General features: G+C 40.4%; 1 protein-coding gene across 1 annotated transcript in view; it reads left to right on the top strand.

Annotated features, from left to right (window-relative positions):
* The first annotated feature begins 22,455 nt into the window (after window positions 1–22,455).
* Frmd7 (FERM domain containing 7) overlaps window positions 22,456–24,599 on the top strand; it is a 98,207-nt gene continuing 96,063 nt past the window's right edge. Inside the window, exon 1 of the mRNA XM_052170335.1 lies at window positions 22,456–22,515. Coding sequence (XP_052026295.1) covers window positions 22,456–22,515 — 60 coding nt within the window. The remainder of the gene's footprint in view (window positions 22,516–24,599) is intronic.

Genomic DNA, 24,599 nt, shown 5'->3' with positions numbered 1-24,599 from the left:
CAACAAAATACCCTACCTTTTCATATAATAGAGCTTCAATAATACTAATATGTAGCTCAAATATGAAAATGTCAAGTAAAAATATAAGGAGAATTCATCTTTTAGACTTGCTCCTTGCTTAAATCTCCAGAATTTCATATATCTGAAACTAGAAAAAAAGAAAAACAAAGGAAAAGAGTAACTGTGGTCGCACATCTATATTTTCTAAAAAGTTAAAAATTATGATAGTAAGTACTATAGTGTTTACGATTATAAAAGCTATTAAAGCTGAAAAAGACAATTGTAAACTGCTAAACCCCTCACAGTTCTTGGTTAACATCCCAGGCATTCTGCTGCCTCGTGAAATGATGTGTTTTGTCCTGGATCAAGAATATCCCATTTTCTGCAGACTGACATAAATGTTGATCTTTGTTCTTTTAGGTCTATGTTTGGTACTTCTGTGTACCAGTACTTGGGAGATCCTTTTTCATTTACTGAGAGAAAGTTTGTTTCTAATTTTTACTCTCATAATTTTATTAGAAAAATATTAAAAAACCAAACACTTTAGTTCAAATTTGAGTAGAAGCTGCCAGGATTAAGATGTGGTAGCTGGCTGACAGTGTAAGGATTAGCTCATGATGTGTACGGCGGGAAAGCAGCAAGTCCCGGCTTTGCAACAAGCGCATCTCAGGTTGATAGCCTGAGAATGAATTTGTGCTTAGCTGACTGACTGCCTTTAAAGATTCTGGAGTGGTTTTCTTTGAAATGAATGAAGGTGTTAATAAACTGAACATTTTGCTGTCACTGTAGAGCAAAGACATCTACACATTCCATCTTGAATATTACTAATATGAGATACTGTCCTTTTCGATTAATGAAAGAATTCATTCATGATTCATTGCTGCAGAGGATTTTAATTTATTGCTGTCTTAAAATGTGACCCTTATTATTTTGTTTAAAGGTATGATCAATGTTAATATTGTTTTGTTGAGTGTGACTCAGAATTTATTGGAGTACCGTCTTCAGGCATGTGGACACCTGAAATGGTACTCAGGGTTTTTGGGGTAGAAAGTGATGGATATGTAACTTTATTTAATGTAGAATGTGATTAATAAGCTGGTTTATAGTATGTAAGTACTGTATCACCTTGATGTTACAGTAAGCCATCACATTTTATAAATTCAATAGGATGTTATAATCATACCTGAAAATTCAAGCTCTTGTATATTTATTTTGGAAATTGCTAATTAGAATTTATAGCTTGCTGTTTAAAATTAATTGGGGAAGTCTAATCTAATATGAGTTAGTGAAATTCTAGTATTATAGATATAAATAACAAAATACTGTTTTGGTTTAATGGTATATAAATGCTAAGCCTGAAAAGTCCCTACATATGGAGTATTCTTAGTGTGGATATTAAAGAATTGATGATATAATCCTAGTGGCCTAAAAATCATTAAGTAGGGAAATGAAAGCAATTTGTGACATTATATACTCATTTATGAAGTACTTTCACACAATGTCTTATATAATAGAGCTAGCATATCAGTGAGGGAAGCGATTTTCTTGCTATTTTAATGATAAGGAAACTGGTCTTGTTTGGACTTAACCCATGTTCTAATCTAATACTTAGCTTTCCACATTTTAGACTTAGTTTTAACTAGACAAAAACAGTATGATAGTTTTTAAAGAGGAAGATTTTTGTAATATGTTTAGGTGGCAGGATTTCAGTAATGATTAGAGGGAAGTTCTTTCAAAGCAATCATGTTTATGCTACAGCTAATGAGAACACACTCTCTCAGGCTCTTAGAATACGAGTAGAAGTGTAGTGTCCAATGAAATTAAAATGATGTGTTTATAGACATTGCTAGAGCTTATTGAGATCTTACACTGGCTTCACTTGGCACTCTTTCACAGTTGCTTTTCTTTTGTTTCTGGCTATATGATAACATTTTTTTTATCTTCTATATTAAACAACAAACACAATTTTATTCCTCTAGAAGCCAATTTGTGACTCAGCACAGCTGAGGAACATGATGTTTGTCTGAATGATAAGATTTTTCTCCCCCACTATTAGATAGAAGGCAGAAATCTGTCAGCTGTAAGGATAGAAACTGAGAAGTCTATAACAGGAGAAGTTCTTGTGATTGAGAGGATGCCCATAAAAAGGAGCAGATTAGCATAGGGCACTGCAGTGTCTACACTGTGGATAATTCTGCATTCCCACAAAACTAAACTCTGGAAAATCTCATAGTGAGATTGAAGTTACAATAGGATTTCCAGTTATAATAGAAACAGATCCAGTTCAAAGTGAAACACCATTTTCCCCAACTTCTGTATCATAAGATCACTTTAATCAGTATGAATGTTTTTAATATCACATATGTGTAAATGGGAAGTATCATAGTATTATAACACAAGTAATAACAGAGACATAGTGTATTCCTTCCAGTTCAGCCTTACTACCCTTCTGCTTTTTGGCTACTTTTCTGGACCTGTGCAGTAAATTACTTTTTTACCGAAACTGATGGAAAGAACACAGTGAAATTCCACTGAGATCCCCTGATCACACACTAGTGACCTGCAGTATGCATCTATTCATCTATTATCTGTCTGTTGTCCATCTATACATCTACCATCCATCTATCTGTATCCATCTATCCATCCATCCATATGTATGTATATATGTATGTGTGTGTGTGTGTGTGTGTGTGTATGCATGCATACATTTGGATTATTTCTTAATGTTCTACTGTTTATTTTTAGGATTTCATGAAATGTCTTTGATCTATCTTGCAGATAAAAACTCAGAGGAAATTTGCACAGATGCTGCTTTGGAGAACTTTACAACCTGGGTTGCAGAACTGAGCCTTGGTAAACCTGTCTCTATCACAGCATGTTGCCATACATCTAATGAAGTGCATAAGGTCTTTGGCCCTCAAGATCCACGGACCTTAACAGTAATGCTTAGCACGTTTACCATACATTAAAAATCTGTTCTTTATCAATCCGTCCTTTTATAGCTTTTTAAGTTCTTATTGATGGCTAATATGAAAGGGTTAATTTTAATATGTTAGTTGATTTCGTTAATCAGTTTCTCAACTTGTATTTATTACTCAAACTCAGTATTACCTACTCAATGCCTTTTAAAAGAAAGATATAATGGAGAAAAAATTGAGCCTTAAACAAATGGTTACTTCTGTATATTACCTCGTACCAATGCTTCATCCTATTTGTAAAATCTTTCTCCTTTAAATGGTTGGTTAATACTTTGAGACTTAGTTTACGTGTGGCAGTGTTGTAAAAGAAACTAAAGATCACATTTTACCTGTATGGATGGAATATCCCTTTTCTTCAAGTGCAGTTTTTGTAATCAGCGAGTTGGGAAGGTTACAAGTGATACAGGAGATTGACTGACTGTCCAGCCTTTACTTGAAGTGGAAGAGTTAAGTATTTGATTCCATTAGGCCTTCACATGTGTCAATCTCATTTACAGCATTGAATTGCAGCAGTAACATTTTTCTTTCTGTGAAGTTCTAAACTTAGTTATGACCTACATAGCAATGCCTTTGAAAAGGGATATTGTGTCCATGGTAAATTAATTGTATACCTAAACAGAGACAGCTCAGCTTTGCCGTCAGCTTGTCGTTGACATCTGGTAGACTTCTGCACATGTAAAATTGAATTCAGATAAAACCGTGTACAATTCCTAGTTCTTAATATTTGTCTTTCTGAATAATAGTTTAAAGCAATATTTGTTAATGTTTTCTTGCACTATCACAACTGCTTTTTAGTTACTTTTCAAGAAGCATGTTCGTAGTAGAGACAGAAATCTGTGTAACAGGAGGGAAAATAGCGCCAAGTCTCTGGCTGGCTGTGTTTTATTTTTGCAAACGTGCTTTCTAATAGCCATTGCCGTCCATGTTGTTTACCTAATCAGCACATTTTGTCTGAATACTTGAACATTTTACCAATAACGCAGGTATAGAAGAGAAAAAATACTTACAATGAGTAATCTTTTGGTTCAGTTTTAACATCATGATGACGAGTGCTTTTTCTAGTAATTATTTTTCAATTGTGAAAGTTTGACAGTATTTTGTTTTGAGGTTTTTATTTGGTTTTATTTGTGTGCTTTTAATTTGCAGAAGTTAGTAACTGCAGCTCACCTACTGCACCAAAGGTCTCGATTTTAGGAGCCCAGCTTTAGTCATTTGAACATGCTTCTAAATAAAACAAAACCAAAACTATGCTTTTGATCTATAATAATAGCTCAATAACTTTGTCAAGAAAAGCTCTATTATATGCAGTGATGGTTTGTGGAAGGGTGTGGCAAGTTTAAATTTGTATTGTGTGTGGTGTTCAAATAAAGTGATATCTACATTCATGTGACTTATTGGTCAGCATGGCCATTAATTAATGAGTAGAAAAATGATTAAACTTTGATTTCCTTTTTTTAAATCGTGTTGCATTTGATTCCTGATCAGCTTCCCTCAAAGCGAGCTCGTGTTCTTACATTTGGGGTTTGATGGTGAGAGGCAACTGAAATGTTTGTTCTTTATTTACAAACTGCGTGAAATTAATACTTAATTTGAGTTTGCACTTTAAAACCAAATACTCATATCAGAGTAGCATAAGTGGTTGTGGCTCATCAATATTAGCTCTGTGAAATTCTAAAGGAATCAAATAATTCATGATGGCTTCAGTTTTGTGCAGGTTGATTTTTTTATACAGTGTTTCTTTCCTATGGATATCCTTCTGTCCTTCCCTTCTTCGCCTTCTGTCACCTCTCTCTCTATCACAGTGTTCATTGTCATTGACCTCAGCAGCAAATTTCACTCGGATTCACTTAGGATCACAGGAATCAGGGGAAAGTGATTTGAAAGGTGGTTTCTCCAGCACATTTTAAGAAAAGGGACCAAAAGTTATTTTAGCTTCCTCAATAGATTGCATGTTGCTTATTAGGATAAGAAATGAATATTAAATGCAATATATGTCTTGTCTTTATTATGGCATCTGTTTAGGAGTTGTTCAAATCACTGCAGTAGGGCTCTGCAAATAAAATCATGTAACCTATTATCATGGATCTAATGTACTGTAACTTTATCAGTGAACAGTAAAATCTCAAATAACAAGTACAAACATTGAACAATTACCTATGAAGATTTGTAAAAGTAAATTTTTCCAATAGATTTCATTCTTGTCATTTTGTAAGATGACCCTGCAGTCCACCTGTTTGTAACTTTTTTAATAAAATAGATATCTGTATTATGGAGGCTTGTCTCTTTAATTATTTAATTATTGGCATATTGCATCTTGTTCTAGATTTGCTAACTTGAATTTTTAAGCAGGAACTCATTAAATACATGATTATATATTATAGTACACAAATAGAAGTTAAAAATTCATTCACCTGATTTCTTAGTTGCTATTTTGACATTGTATGGGGAATACTAAAGAATGCCCTAAATTAAAATGCTTAGTCAATTGGAGTAACTCAGAAATGAATACTAATTAGTTTAAAATGCATATAACTTAGTCCATATGCAGAAAATGGCCAAAATACAAAATTTGTTGACTGGAAACTGTGTATTAATAATTTTGGACAATAGGAAATGTTGACATATCAAATTAAGAAATTTCAAACAAATTATCATTTTGCTTTTGATTTACAATGCTTTGAATTGAACCTAGAGCCTTGTGCATGCTGGTTACCACATTGTCTTATCCATTTGAAGGTTTTGCTAGTTGGTTAATTCATTGTCCAGCCCAGTGCTTTTAACTTGAACCAAGCAGGTATTTTAACCTTAGGTCTTAAACTTAAGATAAACTTTTTAAAATGGACAGGCCTGTGGACTCCATTTGGAAACTTTGGAAGAAATTACAGATGTGTATTCCCGTGTTGAAACATGCAGGAAATATCTTGTCTATTACTGTCACTCCCCAGTCTTGTGTTGGGGTCCAGCCATCCCATATACGATGTATTAGATATGGTCCTGCAGTCTTTCAGGGTTGTCCAACTTTCTCTGCCCAAAGCAATAGAATCCCTTCATCCAGTAAGGCCCACATTTCTAACCTTAGCAACAGAAAGAGGATGGGGTGGTACAAGAAAAAGCTACGGAAAAGTAGCCAGATGAGCCGGAAGTAGCATCAGGTATCAAAAGGGGACTATATCCCAGGTCATCTTTACCTCCTCCATAAGGTTCGGAGACATCAGTCTTTCGTAAGAAGAAGATTTCATCTAATATTTATGTTCCTTAGAGATATAACATATTAAGGGCGAGAGCTAAAACTGTAACATTTAGGATTGAAGTGAGGACAGTTTTAGAGTTGATGAAACTAAGGTTTAGAAATGTCACGACTTAACTGCATAAAGGAAAAACTAAATACCAACAAACTTGATTCTTTTTGACACAAATTCATCATTGAGTAGAGTCAAACCAGTACTATTAAAATTATAAATCTTGTGGGGACTAGAGAGATGTGTCAGCAGTTAAAGGGTACTTCACTGGGGAAGGCTTCAGTCTGAGGGAATACTACACCCTCTTCTGTTGTTTGTAGGCACCAGAAGTCTACATACATTCAGGCAAGCATTCACACACACACATTAACGTTTTCTTCTTCTTTTTAAAAGAAACTTTGAGGAAGCAAGATGAATAAAAAATGGCAGTTTTAACTCTGTGACAGTCCATGTGCAATAAAGTACTATGGGTCTCATTTAATGTGTATATGATATTGCTAAGAGTTTATGTAAGACACAAGCTATTTTCATTATAGCTATTTTTCATTGGAAAGGCAATGTCTTAAATCAAGGATTTGGCAGCCCTTGACTGCCAGGCAGAATCCAGCCCTGTTAGTGCCAAAAGAACTGAAGTTTGATTTAGCAACAGTACCCAGAATCCATAGCAAAGCCCAGCTGCAACCCCCACCCCTATTGTGTGCTTAAAGTTACAGTTTGCATGGAAAATCAGACGTGCAGCTGATCGTAGTCACATCCTTCTTCAGCAAAGAGCCCCACTTCATGGTTTTCACAGACTTTTAATAGCCCAGGTTGCCCTACTCAGAAATACCATCATTTAACCTTTGAATTTTAATTTAAGCTGTTTCCTTGGAGTGTGAGCTCTGGAGACTTTAACTAAGTCACATGTTTATCCTTGGTACTTAGCCCTAGTTTGTGATGAATATCCAATAAATGTTTTAAAAATCTGTATGTACATAGATGTGTGCCTCTTAGGACTCCCCTTTCCTAGCTTCCGTACCTCACCAGTTGGGTATAACAGGAAATGGTTTTTCTTCATCTTTGGTAGTGCTGGATTTTTTTGTTTGTTTTGCTTTGGGGTTCTGTTTCTAATAGTGATTTCTAAAATCACTTCCAAGGGAGCAGTACAGCAGAAGCAGATGAAAGTTAGACACCATGTGAATGTATTTAAAAGCCTGAAGTCCATGATCAAATCTTCTGATTCAAGGGACAGAATTATAATCAGTGGATTTAAGGCACCACAGAACAAGATAAATGTCTGGCACTGTAAATCTGGCTACGAACCCATTTTTAGAGAGCTCACAGGCCCCATGGGGACCCTACTACTATATTCTTATACATTATAATAATATATATTATTCTGCTAAATAAGTGGGCATAGTATCAAACTTTCCTCCAAATTTGCATCTCTCTATTGTAGATTAGTGAGCTCTCAGACCTCATCAGAGACATTTCTTTGTTCAGAGGAAAGTGGTTAGCATAAAAGCCTGAAAACTGGTCAAAGTACAAAAAATAGGGACCAATGGAGTGCTCAGCCACAGTGGGTGGGGCTTTATTCCACCGCAGGAAGCATCTCAGAAGAGGGGGTGGACAAAACGCCAGGAGCAGAAGGTAGGTGAGGATCAGACTCAAACCTGGCATTAAGGCACAGAAGCTGCGGCTGAACAAATTCAAGCCAAGCAACATTCTAGTATGGAGTGGAAGGGAAGGGGGAGGTCACAAACTACCTTTCCTAAGGAGTTCTTGACAGTTTAGGCTTCTGGAGGAGGGAAAGTCAGTTTGGTTTAAGGGTATGGATCTAGGCTGACCAGTCTCCAGTGGTTGGCCCTATACTCGTGATTGTATGGGCAGCACAAATTGGCATTGACGTGTTTTTTTTTTTTTTTTTTTTTTTTAAGGTGGCAGAGAGGTAGCTGTAGATCTGGAAGGAGTTGGAGATGGGAATGGGGAGTAAATGTTATGTGAGGACGAAATACATTATATGAAATTCTCAGTTGTTTCTTGAAAAAAATGTATAATCATGAAAGCATTTGTTGCCCATCCTTGGGGTTCCTTTCCAATAAATCCCAAAGAAGCCTCTCTGCACCTGACTTGCACTCGTTTCTTAGGCAAGTCTGAGAAAAATTCACATTGAGAGCTACAAATTGTCAAATAATAATAATCGTTCCCTTACAATGAGGCAACAATTTCTACATTCCCTCTAAAACATAAACCGATTTCCCACCTAGACGGCCACCTTCACCTCCTTTGTCTTTTCCCTTGTCCCTGCCTCCGTGTTCTCCTTGTGTTTGTCAACTAGCTTGACCTTCATTTAACTGAACAACTCAGCGCTCCACTGACACCAGCCCCTCCCTCTTCTGTATGAATCAGTTTAATGAGTAATGTAGTTTCTGGAAGCAAGATTTGTTTTTCCTTTGCCTGATGCAGGCCCTGACTAACACTCTATCTCCAACTCCTTTGACAGCAATAGTTTTTGAAAGTTTGATGCTTGTCGCTTGTCCTTCAAGCAGCCTATGGCTGTCTGGGAATATAAGTATATGTTCCAATATTGATGATTTGTGCAGTCTGCCATCTAAACAGTCTCCCAGATGTCCAGAAAGTCCTCCAGGAACTGCTCACTGAGCTTCCAGGTACCTCTTACTAGTGCAGCGAACACCCCAGAATGTCCTGGGTTTAGTTTAAAGCCCCTGCAATCTGTGATAGTGTTTAAAAGTTGGGGGTGGTGGGGTGCAAGGATATAAGCTCAGATTAAACTTCTCAGGACCTAAAAGTGGGCAGATGTAATTGTATTATTATCTTGAAAAATAAATTTTAAAAATATTTGAGGTTGGAATTGGAAATTTCCTCTTTGCATGAAGGCCTTCTGAGAAATACTAATGGAAGACCTAGTAACTAAAGAAATTCATAATTATGATTCTGAGTAAAATCATATGGGCACTTGATTTTTTTAAAGGTGAGCAGATGTGAATTCCACAGATGAGAAATAGAAATATTCCTGACAGTTTGAATCCTTTATTGGATGGGGGGAGTATAGTTCCCCATTGTCTTTCTTTTGGACAGGCTGGCTCTCTTTAGAAAAATATCCCAACTTTAAGTATTGAAGATCATTCCCTAAAATCTCTCTAAGCATGTTTTTAGTACTTTGTTCCAGTTCTAAAACATACAGAAGTCACAGGGAGGGGATTTAAAATTCATACTGGGCTTTATATTCTAATTGTTGGCCAGTTGATATGTGCTTGAGTCTCTCTGGTGGCTGTGGCCCAGCCATTGCCAACTCTTGAGCCACAGATCTATAATATCTCCAGTTGGCTAAAGATAACAGTTACCTTCACCTAAGCATGGGAACCTGGCCCAGAGAAGTGATTTGCTTGTTACTGTGGAGTTGCTGGGTATAGACTTGAGCTACTTTAGACAAATAGAGACCTATAAGATCAGTGCCTTTACCATTCATTGAGCTTCAAAGAATGGGAAACATGGTGGTATAAGTTGAGGTTGAATGGCACATGATATGGCTGCATGTTCTGATAGAGCTTACATTCAAGCCTGGAATTCCAAAGGGGCTTCCAAACAACCATCTTGGGAAGACAATGTGATGTACCAGATGCCAGGGAGTCCAGGGAAAGGATTTGATTTGCTTTTGTGTATGGAGGGGGCGGGGAGAGCTGAGGGCAAGGGAAGGTCAAAGGAACTTTGCACTGTGAGTTGTTTCTTCAAGGGTAAGAGCAGTTTATGAAACTGGGAATTTCCATAGGCATGCCCAGTGGCTTTGAGTGAAGAGGTGAGCAAAGATGCCCCGAGAATCTCTGGGAGGCTCGGGGGAGCGACAGTAGATATCAGCTCTGGCTGCAAAGTGCAACAGGATAGAAGAGGACGTTACAAGGCTTCAAGAGTCTGGACTAGAGCCTGCTACAATCCTGTAGACAACATTGAGCAAGTGCTTTAACTGGACGCCATTTGAGAAGATGGCGGTGAAACACTGAAGTGGCCTAAGTCATCGACTCGAGCACCAATTCTGTCCCTATCTCTTTCTCCAGCTTAGCTGTGGTTCGTATTTCTGGAATCCAGCTTTTACATTTCAGAATGACCCATCCCACCCAGCTCAACTTCCATGACTTCTCTCAGGACCAAAGCCTGGGTGGCACCTTAGCTACTTCTCCTGTCCTCACATAAGCTATCCCTGTATCATGCAATACCCTCTCCGCAGCTTCTTTCCTGAAGAGTACTTTTGGCTAGTACACAGTGAGTACTTACTACAGTATTTCATATTTACCCGAGTACACCTCAGGCAGCTCCACAAGGCCATCAGCTTCTCTGAGACAAGAAAGGGGTCCTTTTTTTTAAAACCTAGCATGGCATTAGATAAGGACTTAACGATTTAATAAGTGCTGAATGATTAAATACATTTCAGATGGAGACAATACAAAACCCGGTATAATGGTTGATGATGGCCTGCAATGATGTGTTAGTTTCTTTGTTGTGACAGAACAACTTAAAGAAGGAAGAGCTTATGTTTGCTCACAGTGTCCTCATGATGGGGAGGCTGGCAGTGGGCATGGCAGACAGGGCTCACACTGTGTCCACAATAAGAAAGCAGGGATAGGGCAGTGCAAGGACTCAGTTTAATTTCTCTTTTCCATGTTCTGAACCCCAGCTCCTAGGCTAGCGCTGCCTGCATTCAGGGTTGGTGGGGGGGGGGGCTTCTGTGCTTAATTAAAGCTCTTTGGAAATGCCCTGTAGACACACCCTCCCAGGTGTGTTTCTGTGGTGAATCTAAATCCAGTCAAGCTGACAATACTTGCCATCCCAAGGTTGAAGGAGAAAGCTGTGGCTTTTAGTCTGTGCATTGACCCTAGATTGTTTGGTTCCTCTAGAGGTACCTTTGCTTGGTCTCTGCTTCTTTTGAAAAAGGTGGGTAGAGGGGCTCGTCATGGAGTCCAGGTTAGCTGCGAACCCTACGTCCTTCTCTCTCAGCTAGACCAATACTGGAATTTAAGCCATGAGCCACCTCTTATACCCCTTCACCTGCAAGCACCCTTGCTTTCCCTCTTGATATGTTGTAATCCTTTCTGTGAGGCAACCAGACTAATCTTTTACAAATGTACATACAACTCTGGCCTGATTTCCCCAGGTCAAGAGCTCCCTGGAGGCTGCTTGCTTATCAGTATCAAATTTGGTTCAAACTTCCTGGCAGGATCTGTCCTCTGCTGATTTGTCCATTTTCTACCCCTCTACCCTTGATGCCCTGTCCCACCAATAGCAAATGGCTTTATAGCTTCTTGAATACTTGCTCTCTGTCCTCAAAGTCTTTTCCCCGTCTTTGCTGGTCTCTTATTTAGACACTGAATTTACTTGCTTAGCTGCCTTTGATACACTGTAGGGCTATGTCTCATGGAAGAGCAACCTATTGGAGTAAGCACCGGATTAATATCAACTAGCAGACAATGAGAATAGGACTTTTGTACAGAACAAGGAAGCTACTGGCCTAGGTGGGAGTAGGGGTGTGTGTTGTAATTTTGACCTAGGGCATGTTGAACTCTTGACAAGTGGGGAGGTCTAGGACCCTCTCTAGGCTCAAGCTTCTGTCTTCCATCCCTCCATGGATTGACACTCGTAAAGCAGAGCCAACCACTATTTTCAGTCCAGCAAGATATCTGTCAGCCTCCCAGTACGCATCAGTGCAAATCTAGCTGCACATGGCAGTGCACACTAGCAGTTTCAGACAATTAGATGGCCGAGACAGAAAGAGCTTGAACCCAGGACAGCACAGGCACTGTGTCAAGTAGTAACTCTACCAACTATGCAAATGCACACCCAGTGGAGAAAAGAAAGTCAGCCAAGCTCAATTTCTAGTCTCTGCTTCTAGCCCTGTGCCTAGAGATGTGAACTGAGCTAGGGCAAAATAGATATGTTTTCCTCTATCACCCTGAAGTGCAGAAGTTGTAGCCCAAGGGAAGGGAAGCTAGTATAGGCTTCCCCAACCCTGCAACCCACATAGAAAAAAAGAGGATGAATTCTAGTCCTCCTCACCTTCCTCCCAGCCCAATCTCTATGTGCCTTAATCTGGTCCCGAGCAAAGGAATACTCTTATGTTTTCCTTTAGGTGTGTATGTCAAGGAAGAAACTACCTTTTATTGATAGAAGTAGAGTTAAAGACTTCAGAACGGGGAAGTGGGAAGGGGTGGGTGGGAGGACAGGGGAAGAGAAGGGGGCTTACGGGACTTTCGGGGAGTGGGGGGCTAAAAAAGGGGAAATCATTTGAAATGTAAATAAATTATATCGAATAAAAAAAATTAAAAAAAAAAGACTTCCTTTTTCTTTGGAGGCTTTCTTGGGAGCATTAGAAACCAACACATCCATTCTCTTTAGCAAATCTATTTCTGATATGGTTTTTTATTTGCCACTTTTTAATACTGAGAGGTACAATGGACTAGAAGCAGAGATCACTCACCCTATAGAGGACAGTCTGTTTATAGTATTCATCTGTACCTATATACAAAAATGTTCATTCTGTTGGGTATTGCTTCAGCATAAATAAATAAAGGTCCCTTCCTTCCTTCCTTCCTTCCTTCCTTCCTTCCTTCCTTCCTTCCTTTCTTCCTTCCTTCCTTCCTTCTTTCTTTCTTTCCTTCCCTCCTTCCTTCCATTTCTTTCTTTCTTCTTCCTTTTATGTTTTCAAGATTTTTTTTGTCCCTCAGTGCTGGAAATGGAACCAAGTGAATCACTTCCTCTTACTAAGGAAGGGCCCTTGCACAACTACACCCCCCAGGCTAAAACGGCTTTCTTTCCTTCAAGAAGACTCACAGAGGTCATGTACATCGGGAGGAATACACATGTGACATGCAAACAGAAGGGTGACTGACCAGTAAGGAGGGAGAAGGTGATAAGAACAAAGTATAATGTCTCTAAAAATGTCATAGTGGCTGGGCGGTGGTGGCGCAAGCCTGTAATCCCAGCATTTGGGAGGCAGAAGCAGGCAGATTTCTGAGTTCGAGGCCAGCCTAGTCTACAGAGTGAGTTCCAGGACAGCCAGGGCTACACAGAGAAACCCTGTCTTGAAAAACAAAACAAAACAAAAATGTCATAGTGAAAATGACTAGTTTGTATGCTAACCTAAAAGTGGAATTCTGCAGCTCTGGAGAGGTGGCTCAGTAGTCCCGGATGGCTGCAACTCATGCAGGGCAGCCACATTGGGTTCCCTGCACCCATGCCTGATGGAAGCCCCGGTCTAGGATCTGAAATCCTCTTCTGAATTCTGTGGACACATACCTACCTCACAGACATGTACAAATGCTCATAATTTAAAACAATAAAAATGAATCTACCAATTTAATTTTCGGGCCCACAGACATGGTTCAGTGGGCAAAGGCACTCGTTACTGAGCTTAACTACCTAAGTCCAAACCTCAAATGGTGGAAGGAGAGAACCAACTCCCAGGGTCTGTCCTCTGACCTCCACACATGAGCCATGGAACCCTCCCATGCATACACTCTCACACACGAGTGAATGAGCAAAAATTTAAATTATTTAAAAAGGAACAAAAAGCCAACAAGATGGCTCATCAGATACAGGCACTGCCACTAAGATGGTTGACCTGAATTTTATCCCTGGAACCTTAAAGCCATGGCTTCAAGTTGTTCTATGAACTCCACACATGCATCATAGACTTCACATACAAATATACACACATATACACTAAATAAATACATTAAATAAATAAATGTTATACAATCTAAAAAGATTATCTCTATGTGTGCATATATATTAATAATTATATAGTATATGCAGTTTTATATGTAAACATATATGTGATTATATATGCTTTATGTAGCAATTTAAATTGTTTTCTTGGGTAGGAACTGTTTAAATATGTATGTATGTACTGTCTGAAATGAAAACATCCTTTTGATAACTAAATTAACAAAAATAGTTGAAAGGCAATCCTCGCTGTTAGTAGGTATGTACTGAAAACAGTATTCATATTTTCCTGGTAGGACTATATACTGAATGGAACTTAGTCCAACAATAAAGGACTATTTAATAATATGGGTCTGAAAAAATGTTTAAATTTTTACATGCTTTTTCTAACTATGCTTTTGAAAAATATTTTATTAGTGTATATTTGTTGTATAAAGCAATAGAATTTATGACTTTTTGTTCAAGTATATTATGTATTTTGACTAAATTCACTCCCCATCACCCTCTTCTGTTTCCTTCCCCTTCTACTTCCTGAACACTATCCCTTCTACTTTGAAGGCATATAGGGAGGAGTGTTTATTATTTGTATAGGGTAAATGAACATATATGGATATATGTGCACATATATGCTCTAGATTGTGCATACAACAAAAAATCCATCTGACTTATTTCCTAATCAGAGCAAATGATGTTAAAAAAAAAAAAACACTATTAGGGATAACAGTGACTTCTTAGAACAATACTTAACTGGTGGGTGGATTAGTTACTTTTCTGGTGCTGTGATTAAACACCCTGACCAAGGCTACCTATGGAAGAAAGACTTTATTTTGGCTCGCAATTCCAGAAGAGTGAGAGTATATGATGGCAGAAGGCATAGCACCAAGCAGCAGGCATGGGAGCAACAACAGAAAGCCAGCAACTCACAGCTTGAAGTACAACAAGGAAGTGGAGCCAGCAAACTGGAAATGGCATGAGTCCTTTAATCTCCAAGTGTACCCACCCATGCTTCCTCCAACAAGCTGCATTCCCTCCCCTGGAAATGACACCAACTGGTGACCAAGTGGTCAACTGCTGGAGATGCTAATTGGGGGACATTTTTCATTCAAGCCACTCCAGTAGGCCGAAGGCACATACATTGAGGGCAAGTCCCAAGATTGTAGATTTCAATATACTCTTCTGTTGCAATTCAGTACCACTGGGAATCCTGGGGGCCTAATTTCGATGATCCAACTAATATACCAGAAAGCCCTTTCTGCCTAGCATAAAACAACAGATTTTCTTTTACTCGTGTTAGAACACAAACAAGCACCTCCTGCCCGTGAAGAACCTAAGAAGTTCTGTCTCCACATGCTGGATTTGCCCCTTCCTATGAAATGTGGAGAGGAGCCCTGGGACATGCATGCCATTCTTCTGTGGATGTGCAATGCTTTGTTGGCCCTTTGCTTCCTCTCGGCTCACTGAAGGGAGACTCCCAGCAGGAACTTTTTTTCTGGACGCTTTTAGGGGTAATCTCATGTGTGCTCATGAATAAATACTGACAATTCGTTTGTACATTGCTTTTGTGTCTTCTCTTTTTCCTATTCTTCTGGTCCAGCTTATGTCCTCTGAGGGCTGTTGTGTGATCTAAGCATAGCTATATTTCCCGGACATAGCTGACACTTGTATAATGCTGCATTTGGAAAAGATTGTGCTACATTGAGAATCAGCTGCTTCTACTGGCTTCTGTAGTTCACAGTGGAGATCACAGCCACTCCTATGCTCCTGGTAATAGCTTTTTTCTAGATATGATAAAAGAAGGTTGGTTATTGTGAACTAACCTGTGCTCAGAGAAAATACGCCTTGAAGCCTTGCAGCCTGTAGCCGAGGACAATTGTCAAGGGTACACAATGCACAAGACAAAGTTAGCTGAGAAAATAATGAAACTGAAATCCAGCCAGGGTTTCTTTGCCGTGTAGTATACATGCAATGTTGAATCTGTCCCAGAGGAAGTGATGGCTGCTCATTTTAAGTTCCCCTACCTTAAAGGCATTGCCCCAGCTAAGCTTTGGGGATACCTAGAACAGGTATCATAGGTACCATTTAGATTAGCATTGACTCTGCCTCTTTAGTGTGATGCCCTGAAACAATGTGACCCTTTTAAAATCCACACCACAATGGGAGTTCCATCACTTTACTCTTGGTAGTCTCCCTAGCCCCTAGCATAGAATCTCCAACAACGCAGGGCTGGGGATTTGTTGACAGAAAATTATGAGGCTCAAAACAGACATGTATATGCTTATGCAGCAAAAAAGCCCTCTTTTCCATTAACAACTTCTTTTGGACCCATAAGGCCAAGATACCGAACCTATGAGACTATTTCAAGAGAGAAATTCAAGGGAAAAACACACTAGCCTCTGCTCAGCAAGGCCTCTCCTTCCTGTAGTGACAAAACCTTTCTTCCTGGGCCAAGTGTGTATACCTGTCTCTTTCTCCCTTTAGGATAAATTATCTCCCAGGAGCTCCTGAAAACTTCAATACAAATACCCTTCTGCCAGGCTTGCCTAACCTGTTTCTAGCCATGCCTGGGCATGTGTGAATGCCAGCACTGACCCAGCTTCCTCTCTAGTAAAGCCCCTCCCTCCCCCAACGACACATGCGCACACAGCTACATTGACTACTTCCCTAACCAGGGCCAGACGCACACATGTCTGTTCACGCAGAGCTACAACCACCCACTTCTCCATTCATGTACATGACATCTCACAGAGCTCCAGGAGCAAGCATGCAGATGCATGTTCACAGACATGCCAAGCACATGCCCACGCAGCAACACTTGCCCAGAACACCTTTCTAACACACTCAGAATCAGATGTAGTCCTTTGCCAAGGAACCGGATTTCATTGTTCAGTCCTGTACTTTGGGCTGAACTCTCTCCCAAACTAAATTCACACACAGGACCACGGGAGGGTGGGGCATTCTAATCCACTTGAGTTATCTGGGAGTGTGTGTATCTATGCTTGGGCCTCTCCCTCCTCTCATACCCACTCTCTTCCCTGGCTAATAGTGTGTGTGTGTTTCCAAGGATCTCTGCTTTCTGGTTGAAGTTGCAGTCAGGAATTTGTGGTTAAATCTCAAGTATCTCTCAGCCAAGGCATACAGATGCGCCCTGGCCTTGGTGATAAATGAAATCAGAAAGCAGCAGCAAGACAAGGACAAGGGATGTTGAGCTTGCCGAAAGCCAGAAAATGGTGCTTCTCCACTTCTGGGAGCGAGCTGCTGAAAGCAGTTCCACCACCTGAAACTAGGCCTTGAAGGATGTAGGGGTGTGGCTCTGCCAGGCTGAAGGTAGTAAATTCCAGAAAGGAAGGAGGTTCACGGAAGTTCAAGTTTGGATGGAGGCATGAATACAGAAACTGTAGTGATTCAGATGTTTGCAGTAGGGGGCTTTAAGCATGATAGGATTGTGGAAGGTCATGTCACCCTGTTAAGAATTGGTCTTTTGTTTTCGAAAATTGGGAAAGCAAAATAGGCGTTGTGGGACTTCAGGTAAGACTGCAAACTAGAAGCTGCTTCTGTGAGAGAGTGAAGATGTCCGAGAGAAAACAGCCTTTGTCCCCGAAAGAAGAAAAGGAAGATCTGTGGAAATTCTCCAAGAAAGCAAACAGAGAGAACTGCTTTGTGAGAAGTACATTGACAGAGGAAATGGCGGAAGCCAGGGAGACCTGTTAGCAGCTTGGGCACGAGCCTTGGCAGCAAGCAATGACATAGTGGGTGGGGCGCATGGAGCCCGAAAGAGAAAGCACTGATATTCCAAGGGTGTGTAGGAGGCAGGCAGCAGCTAGAGACAAGGCTGGAGGGGAAGACCCAGGGTGGACACGGCGAGGTCTAGGGAAGCCCTGGAAGGCATTTGTATAAGACAGCTGGCATGACGTTGGCTTTTCCCCAAGATGCCTGTGACTGCAGTGTAGGAGAGAAGGTTGGGAGGGGACGAAGAGAGGCAGGGCATGAAGATGTTGCAATCATTATGCAAGATGCGCTAGAGGACTGGCCCAGGTAGTGCCCATGGAAATTGATGCAAGAGATTCTGTACAGTACATTTGCATGGCATTTGATGGCAAGTCCATTGTGAAAGGTAAGGGGGTGCTAGTCAGTGTCACTGAGAGCTAGTGGGTGCTTTTCTATCAGGCTCAATGGGATGGGGGTGAAGGTATCATATTCCCTCAGTGAACAATGATCTTGTTCCTTACTCATAGGAAGAACATGAAAAGACTGAAACATGGTTGTCTGAGCAGAGGACATCGAATGTCCACTGGGTTAATGTTTCTCCTCATCCTTTCCATTGCTAACATCACTGCCTTCCCAGTACAGTGAAATCCACTGCCTGCTAAAAACAAGCTTAGGGCTCAGAAGAAACGCTATGACGACAAAAATACTTTCCTTTGCTTTCAAGACCAAAACCCCTCTCCAAGTGGGTGAGAAACCAGTTATTTTCCCCAATGGAAAAAAAAAATGAGGCGCAGCATGCCTCGGCTGGGTCACTTGATGGCCTGGTCATCTGATTCAGACAAGGTCACTTCAAGTGCATGCTCTATCGACTCGATTAGTGTGGCTCTGCGACTCAGCTGCGCGCTCTAATCATGTGGTGAGTGGTCACTCTTTTAACACAGCTTGACTGAGATATGATTCACACCATACAATTTTCCCATTTAAACTGTCTAGTTTCGGGACACTCTTATATTCCGCGGATTGGTAGAGCCATCACCACAGTCCATGTCAGAGTAGTTCACCTCCTCCAAAAGGAGTACTAACTAGCTCTCACTACACTAGCAACACCCTCTCCCAGCCCACTCTCAGCACCCTCTCAGTAGTTAAATTCCTGCCTGCAAGAAATGAGCAAGAAGACAGCAGTGCCTCAGGACCCATTCACCAACTAAGCCATCTCTGCCGATGACACACGCTTCTGAGAAAAGAAGGTCTGACTAGAACTTTCAAGACTTGGAGCTCCCTTTATGATAGTCACAACCCGAAACCAAGATGACAAAGAGATTGTCAGTGCCTTCCAAAGGGGCCGCTTCCACACACTATCACATTTCCTAGAATGATGCCATTAAAGTTTTCTTCACCGGAATCTGGTCAGACTCTGGGTGTTAAAGAGTTCCTTCTGCAAAGGCAAAGCTTTGTGGTAGAGAGGAAGTTGACAGGCGGAGAGAACCAGGTGGAGAGGCAACTTGGGGTTTGGCAAAATGTGTAAGGAGGGGAAATTGGCAGGGAGAAGTGTTTGCTTCTTTCAGCTCCTTTGTGCCCTCAGGCAGTTCCTCCACTTTCCTGCATTGCTGGAGAGTGAGGTATGTTCTGCCTCCGCTGGTAGTAGATTCTGGGAGTGGAGACAGGAGGTGGGGGTGGAGGAGGGTGATGAGGGAGGTCAAAAAGACACATCCTGGATTTCATCATCCCACCCCAGGAGAACCCTCTATGTTTGGCAGGACTCAGTGCCTGGAGTTTTACAGCTGAGGATGTTAAGGATGTTGCCAGGAGTATGTTCACAGCAAAACCACACTAAATCCATTGCTAATCATGAATTCTCCATCCACTTCATTTTGCTTACAGGCTGTTTCTCTGGTGACTAGTCTTGTCAGTGTACTTTAAAATAACTGCCACACCTTTGAAATTTCAGCCATTGAATTTTCAACACGTGCTTTGTAGTTTAAATATGAGTGCACAGAGTGGATTTGTATATACACATTACAATTTTCACCTTGAACTGTGTTGGAGATATTATTTTCTCTAGTTATATATGAGGAAACAATGGTGGCTGGATGGTTTGTCTGGACACATATCACTGGTTTGCAGCATAAGAAAGTACCAGAACTGGGGTCTTCTGAAGATATACTTTTTTTCTGAGATTAATGTCCACCATATTCTGCAATGCATCTATTTTGTGATTAGATTTATTTTCAAATGCAAGTATTAACAAGGATAAAGAGCAGAACATATTAGCAAAACTCAGAAACACGTTGAGCTAAAAAATACATTTGCAAATGTTGTTCATAAACCCTATTTTAAAAAAAAACCTATCTTATCAACCTCCAGTTCCCCCATTCAACTCCTCCTGGATCTTCAATGTGAACCCTACCATATATATGTCTAGTTAAAAACATTACCAATGAGTCCAGTTAGGGCTTCCCAGAAGCACATTCTGTAGTGCTAGCCTCTGTAACATGGTCACCCTATAAGTGGCAACAACCATAAAGAAAATTAATTCTCCATCCTTAAGCAGTCACCAACTGCCATGCGCTCCTCAGCTAAGGGCCCTGCTATTCCCTCCCATGTCCATTCTGGACTTTTTAACTGGCTTACACTTGTGCAGGTCTTATGCAGACAATAAACATTGCTGGGAGTTCATACAATAACCATGCTATGCTCAGAAGACAGAATTTCTCAATATTACATGGCATCATCCTCTGGCTCTTACTTTTTTTCCAACCCTCTTCTGAGTTGTTCTGTAAGCAATGGGAGCTGAGCACGCAGTCATTTATTCTCATTATTTTAAGCAGTTTTGAGTCACTTTATTGTTATCCATTGGGAAAAATGGCTTCTCTGACCAGAGTTGAGAGTAGCACAAATCTATGAGTATTAATATAAATATTTAAGAAGACAGTTTGACAACATTACCATTTAACGAGGCAATAGTGGGTCCACTCCTAGTGCCTATGATCTCTCCAGCCATGGGGTTTTGATCAGGTTAACAGTACCAAGCATAAATTTCTTCCTTGGAACAGCCCTCAAACCACCAGAAAGCAGAAATTCTTTTACCCTCAGAATAGTCATGAACCTATTACACCAGTGAACACACTGGCAGGTCAGTATTGTAGCATGCACTACCCAGTCCTTGGTTAGACTACTGTACTGATGTTTTCTCATTCCCCTCCTACCTCCTCCCCATATCCTCCTGCCTAGCACCTTCTAGCACTATGAAAGTTAGCCTTCAGGGAAGAATTTCTTGGTCAGTTCCACTTTTTCATGTTTTATAACCAACATCTGCAGTATCTTACCACTTTGATATAGCAAGCAACCAAGAGCAATGGTAATAGCCTTCATTGTTTATGGTCTTGAGGGACCAATACATTTTAGGTATATGTCCCATGTCTGTGATTTGTTTTTATTACCCCTTGTCTTCTGGAAGCATCAATATCCCACCATCACAGAACACATCTATTCAAATTCCTATTTATTTACTTACATATTTACTTATTTATTATCTAACTCCATTCTTAAACATTTTAATTAATTTACGAAGTAGTGGCTCTCCATTGGGATTTTTCTTGCGTCCTTAGTTTGTGTTAATCTAGAACTTCCTCCCTGCCAGCTCCCTACCCCAACCTCCACTTAAACCTTTAATCCCTAGTATCACCCCTTTCATCATTATATCTTTTCCCTCAATACGGCTCCTCCCCCTCCCCCTTTCATAGACACTGGCTTCCTGATTTCTACACACACACAGGTTCAACATACAAATCTAAGAATTTGAAGCTAGGATCCATGCATGAAAAAAGAGCACTTAATATTTTATCTTTCTGGCCTGCTTATCTCAGTATAATATTTTCTGGTCCCATCCATTTTCCTGAAAAGTTTAAAATCATAATTTTCTTTACAACTGAATGCATTTTACTGTGTATATACATTTTGATTATCCATCACTCAGTTGATAGATACCTAGAATGATTCTATACCCTGGCTGTTGTTAATAGAAAAGCCATGTACACAAATGTGCAAATGTCTCTGGAGTTGAGATACAGAGTCCTTTGTAGATATGTCCAGGAATATCTTGGTTACATGATTGTGGCTATTCTAATTTATAGTCCCAACCATATTGGATAAAATTTCTCCTTTTTGGACATCCTTGCCTACATTTCTTGTTGTCTGTCTTCCTGATAATAGCTATTCTGACTGGGATGAGGTGGAATCTCTAAGTAGTTTTAATGTGAGTTTTCATGGTGGTTAGTGATGTTCAGTAGTTTTTAAAATGCTTATTAGATAGATATTTGCACTTCTTCTTTTTAGAATTCTCCTTTCAGGTACATAGCCTAGTTTTGATTAGGTTTTCTTCTTATTCAGTTTCTTAAGTTCAATTGATGTGAAGAATTGCATTGGAGTTTTGATGGTGATTGTATTAAGCTAGCAAATTAGTTTTAGGCATGCTGTTAATCCTACCAATCTATCAGTATGAGAGGTCTTTCCATCTTTGGTTACCCTCTTTGATTTCTTTCTTCAGTGGCTTAATCTTTCTATTTCTTTTTTTGCTATTGTCTGTTTGATGTCCTAATCACCCCTTGTTTCTGGATTCGCATCTATTTTCCTAGGGCTGGGAAATTCTGTTATCATTTCTTCAATTTCCATGCCCATCAGATGAAATTATCCACTTTTATTTCTGTAATGTGTCAATTTTGCTTTCATGAGGTATTCTACAATCATCAGATTCTGTTCATCTTCCTTCTATTGGTTTAGTTCAGGCTAAGGGAAAGGGTTGAAAAATGTGGCATAAAGACATGACAGGTAAGCAGATATTTGAAAAGGTGAAGCATTATGATGACATCAATGGTACCCAGGTGAGAGTAATGGTGGCTTCAGGCTCTAGGAATATCAGTGTGTCTTTTTCCTTCCATTTCTGAATAACTGTATACCTATGTCATCAGTGGTAAGGAGTGAGGGCCATGGAAGGCAACACAGAGAACTGAGCCAGTGTTGGAAAACTCTGAGAGGGACTCAGACAGCAAGCAGATACAGGGGATTAGAATCTGAGGATTGGCAGGGGAGTGGTCCTGTGTGGGCTTGTAGAAGCTGCAGAAGGTGAAAATCTTGTCCATACTTGAGTGAGGGAAGCATTCATGAACAACAGCCTGTTTTGATATGAGAATCCAAGCAGAGGAAGGGATGAAGTGGAAATTTCTGGTTTCTTCTGGAGACACAGTTGTGTCATGTGATGTTTTTCTAGAAGCTGCCTTATGAGAGAATGTTTTGCTGAAGCAGACATGTGAGAGGGTGTTTTGCTGAGGCAGACACTTGAGATGACATGTGATGTTTGGAAAAAGTCTAAGTAGAACCCAATAGACAGTAAACAATACTCTTGCATTGGTTTGTCTTGTAATGCTTTGCAGGTCTTCACTGATCTTCATCGTGCCTTCATAGAGAAAAAAGTGCCAAGGAACTTCTGGTGGTATTCTGGCTGCTTTTTGCCACTTCTGTGGACTCATGCTGATTAGACGGTGCCTCGTGGTTTCCTCTGGATTCAACTACTGCTACTGATTCATGTTCAGTGTTTGCTGATTGGACTGGACTGCAGCTACTGATCCGTGTTTGGCCTCTCCCTAAAGAATGACTTCTAAACAGTTCCACATACTCCTTGTCCTATTAACCATCCTCTTCCACTACCTCTGGTCAGTGGGCACTTGGGAGGTTGAAGTATTTGGGAGATGGAAAGAGACCACCTTTAGTAGATAGATATGGCCCCCATTTAAGGCATGGGGCCACCCACCCATCTTCAAAATTTTTGATTCAGAATAGTTCCTGTCTAAAGGGAATGCAGGGGCAAAAATGGAGCAGAGACTGAAGGAAAGGCTGCCCAGTGACTGGTCCATTTTGGATTCCATCTTATGCATAGGCACCAAACCCTGGCAATATTGCTGATGCTGTGTTGTGCTTGCAGACAGGAACCTAGCATGGCTGTCCTCTGAGACAAATGCAGATTCTTACAGTCAACCATTGGAGTCAGCTGGGGGACCCCTGTGGAAGAGTTAAGGGAAGAACTGAAGAAATTAAAGGGGGTGACAACCCCCCAGGAAGAACAAGTGTCAACTAACCTGGACCCCTGGGATCTCCCAGAGACTAAACCACCAGCCAAAGAGCATAGGCTGGCTGATTTGTGGCCCCTGGCATATATGTAGCAAAGAACTGCCTTGTCTGGCTTCAGAAGGTGAAAGGGTACCTAATCTTGTAGAAACTTGATGCTCCAGAGAAGGGGGATACTGGTGGGTGTGAGGTGGGGGGATGGGTGGTTGGGTGGGAGAACACCCTCTCATAAGCAAAGGGGAGGGAGAGGAGAACTCAGAGAGGAAGGTCCAGGAAGGGGGATAACATTTGGAATGTAAATAAATAAAATAGATTCATTTTTTAAAAAAGAACCTGAATTAAAGTAGGTTTTGAAAAATCTAAGCCTATGAGTGGCACCCAAAAGGGAGTCCACAGAATACTTATTACAAAAAAGAACAAAAGGGAAACTCTGGGGTATAGAGGACTGGCAGATACACCTTAAATAGTCTATAAGGGGCATGTAACTGATAGAATACACTGAAGTCACATGATCCCAGGCTGGATGCAGCAATGAAGCCAGAGGTTCTATGGTAACCATGAGAAAAGTGTCTCACCTGGACTGGGTGAAGAGGAAGTGACCCAAAATGAGAAATTCTATGTAATGACTGAATGCCTTACACACATCAAATGTACCTGACATCCATAATAAACTAGAATTTTCATGCTTGGAAAAGCATGAACAAACACAACACACAAAGAGTTAATATTGCTACTATCTAGAAATGCATCCAAATGCAGAAGAAACGAGAGCTTCGGAAAAGCAACTGAAGAGCAGAAAGATGGCAGGAGCTGGAGGCCAAGTAAGCCATCTCCGTGACGGGAT

Source organism: Apodemus sylvaticus, chromosome X (assembly GCF_947179515.1).
Source record: "Apodemus sylvaticus chromosome X, mApoSyl1.1, whole genome shotgun sequence".
Classification (NCBI taxonomy): Eukaryota; Metazoa; Chordata; class Mammalia; order Rodentia; family Muridae; genus Apodemus; species Apodemus sylvaticus.
Note: the sequence above shows the minus strand (reverse complement) of the source record. Positions and strands in the feature narration are given on the sequence as shown.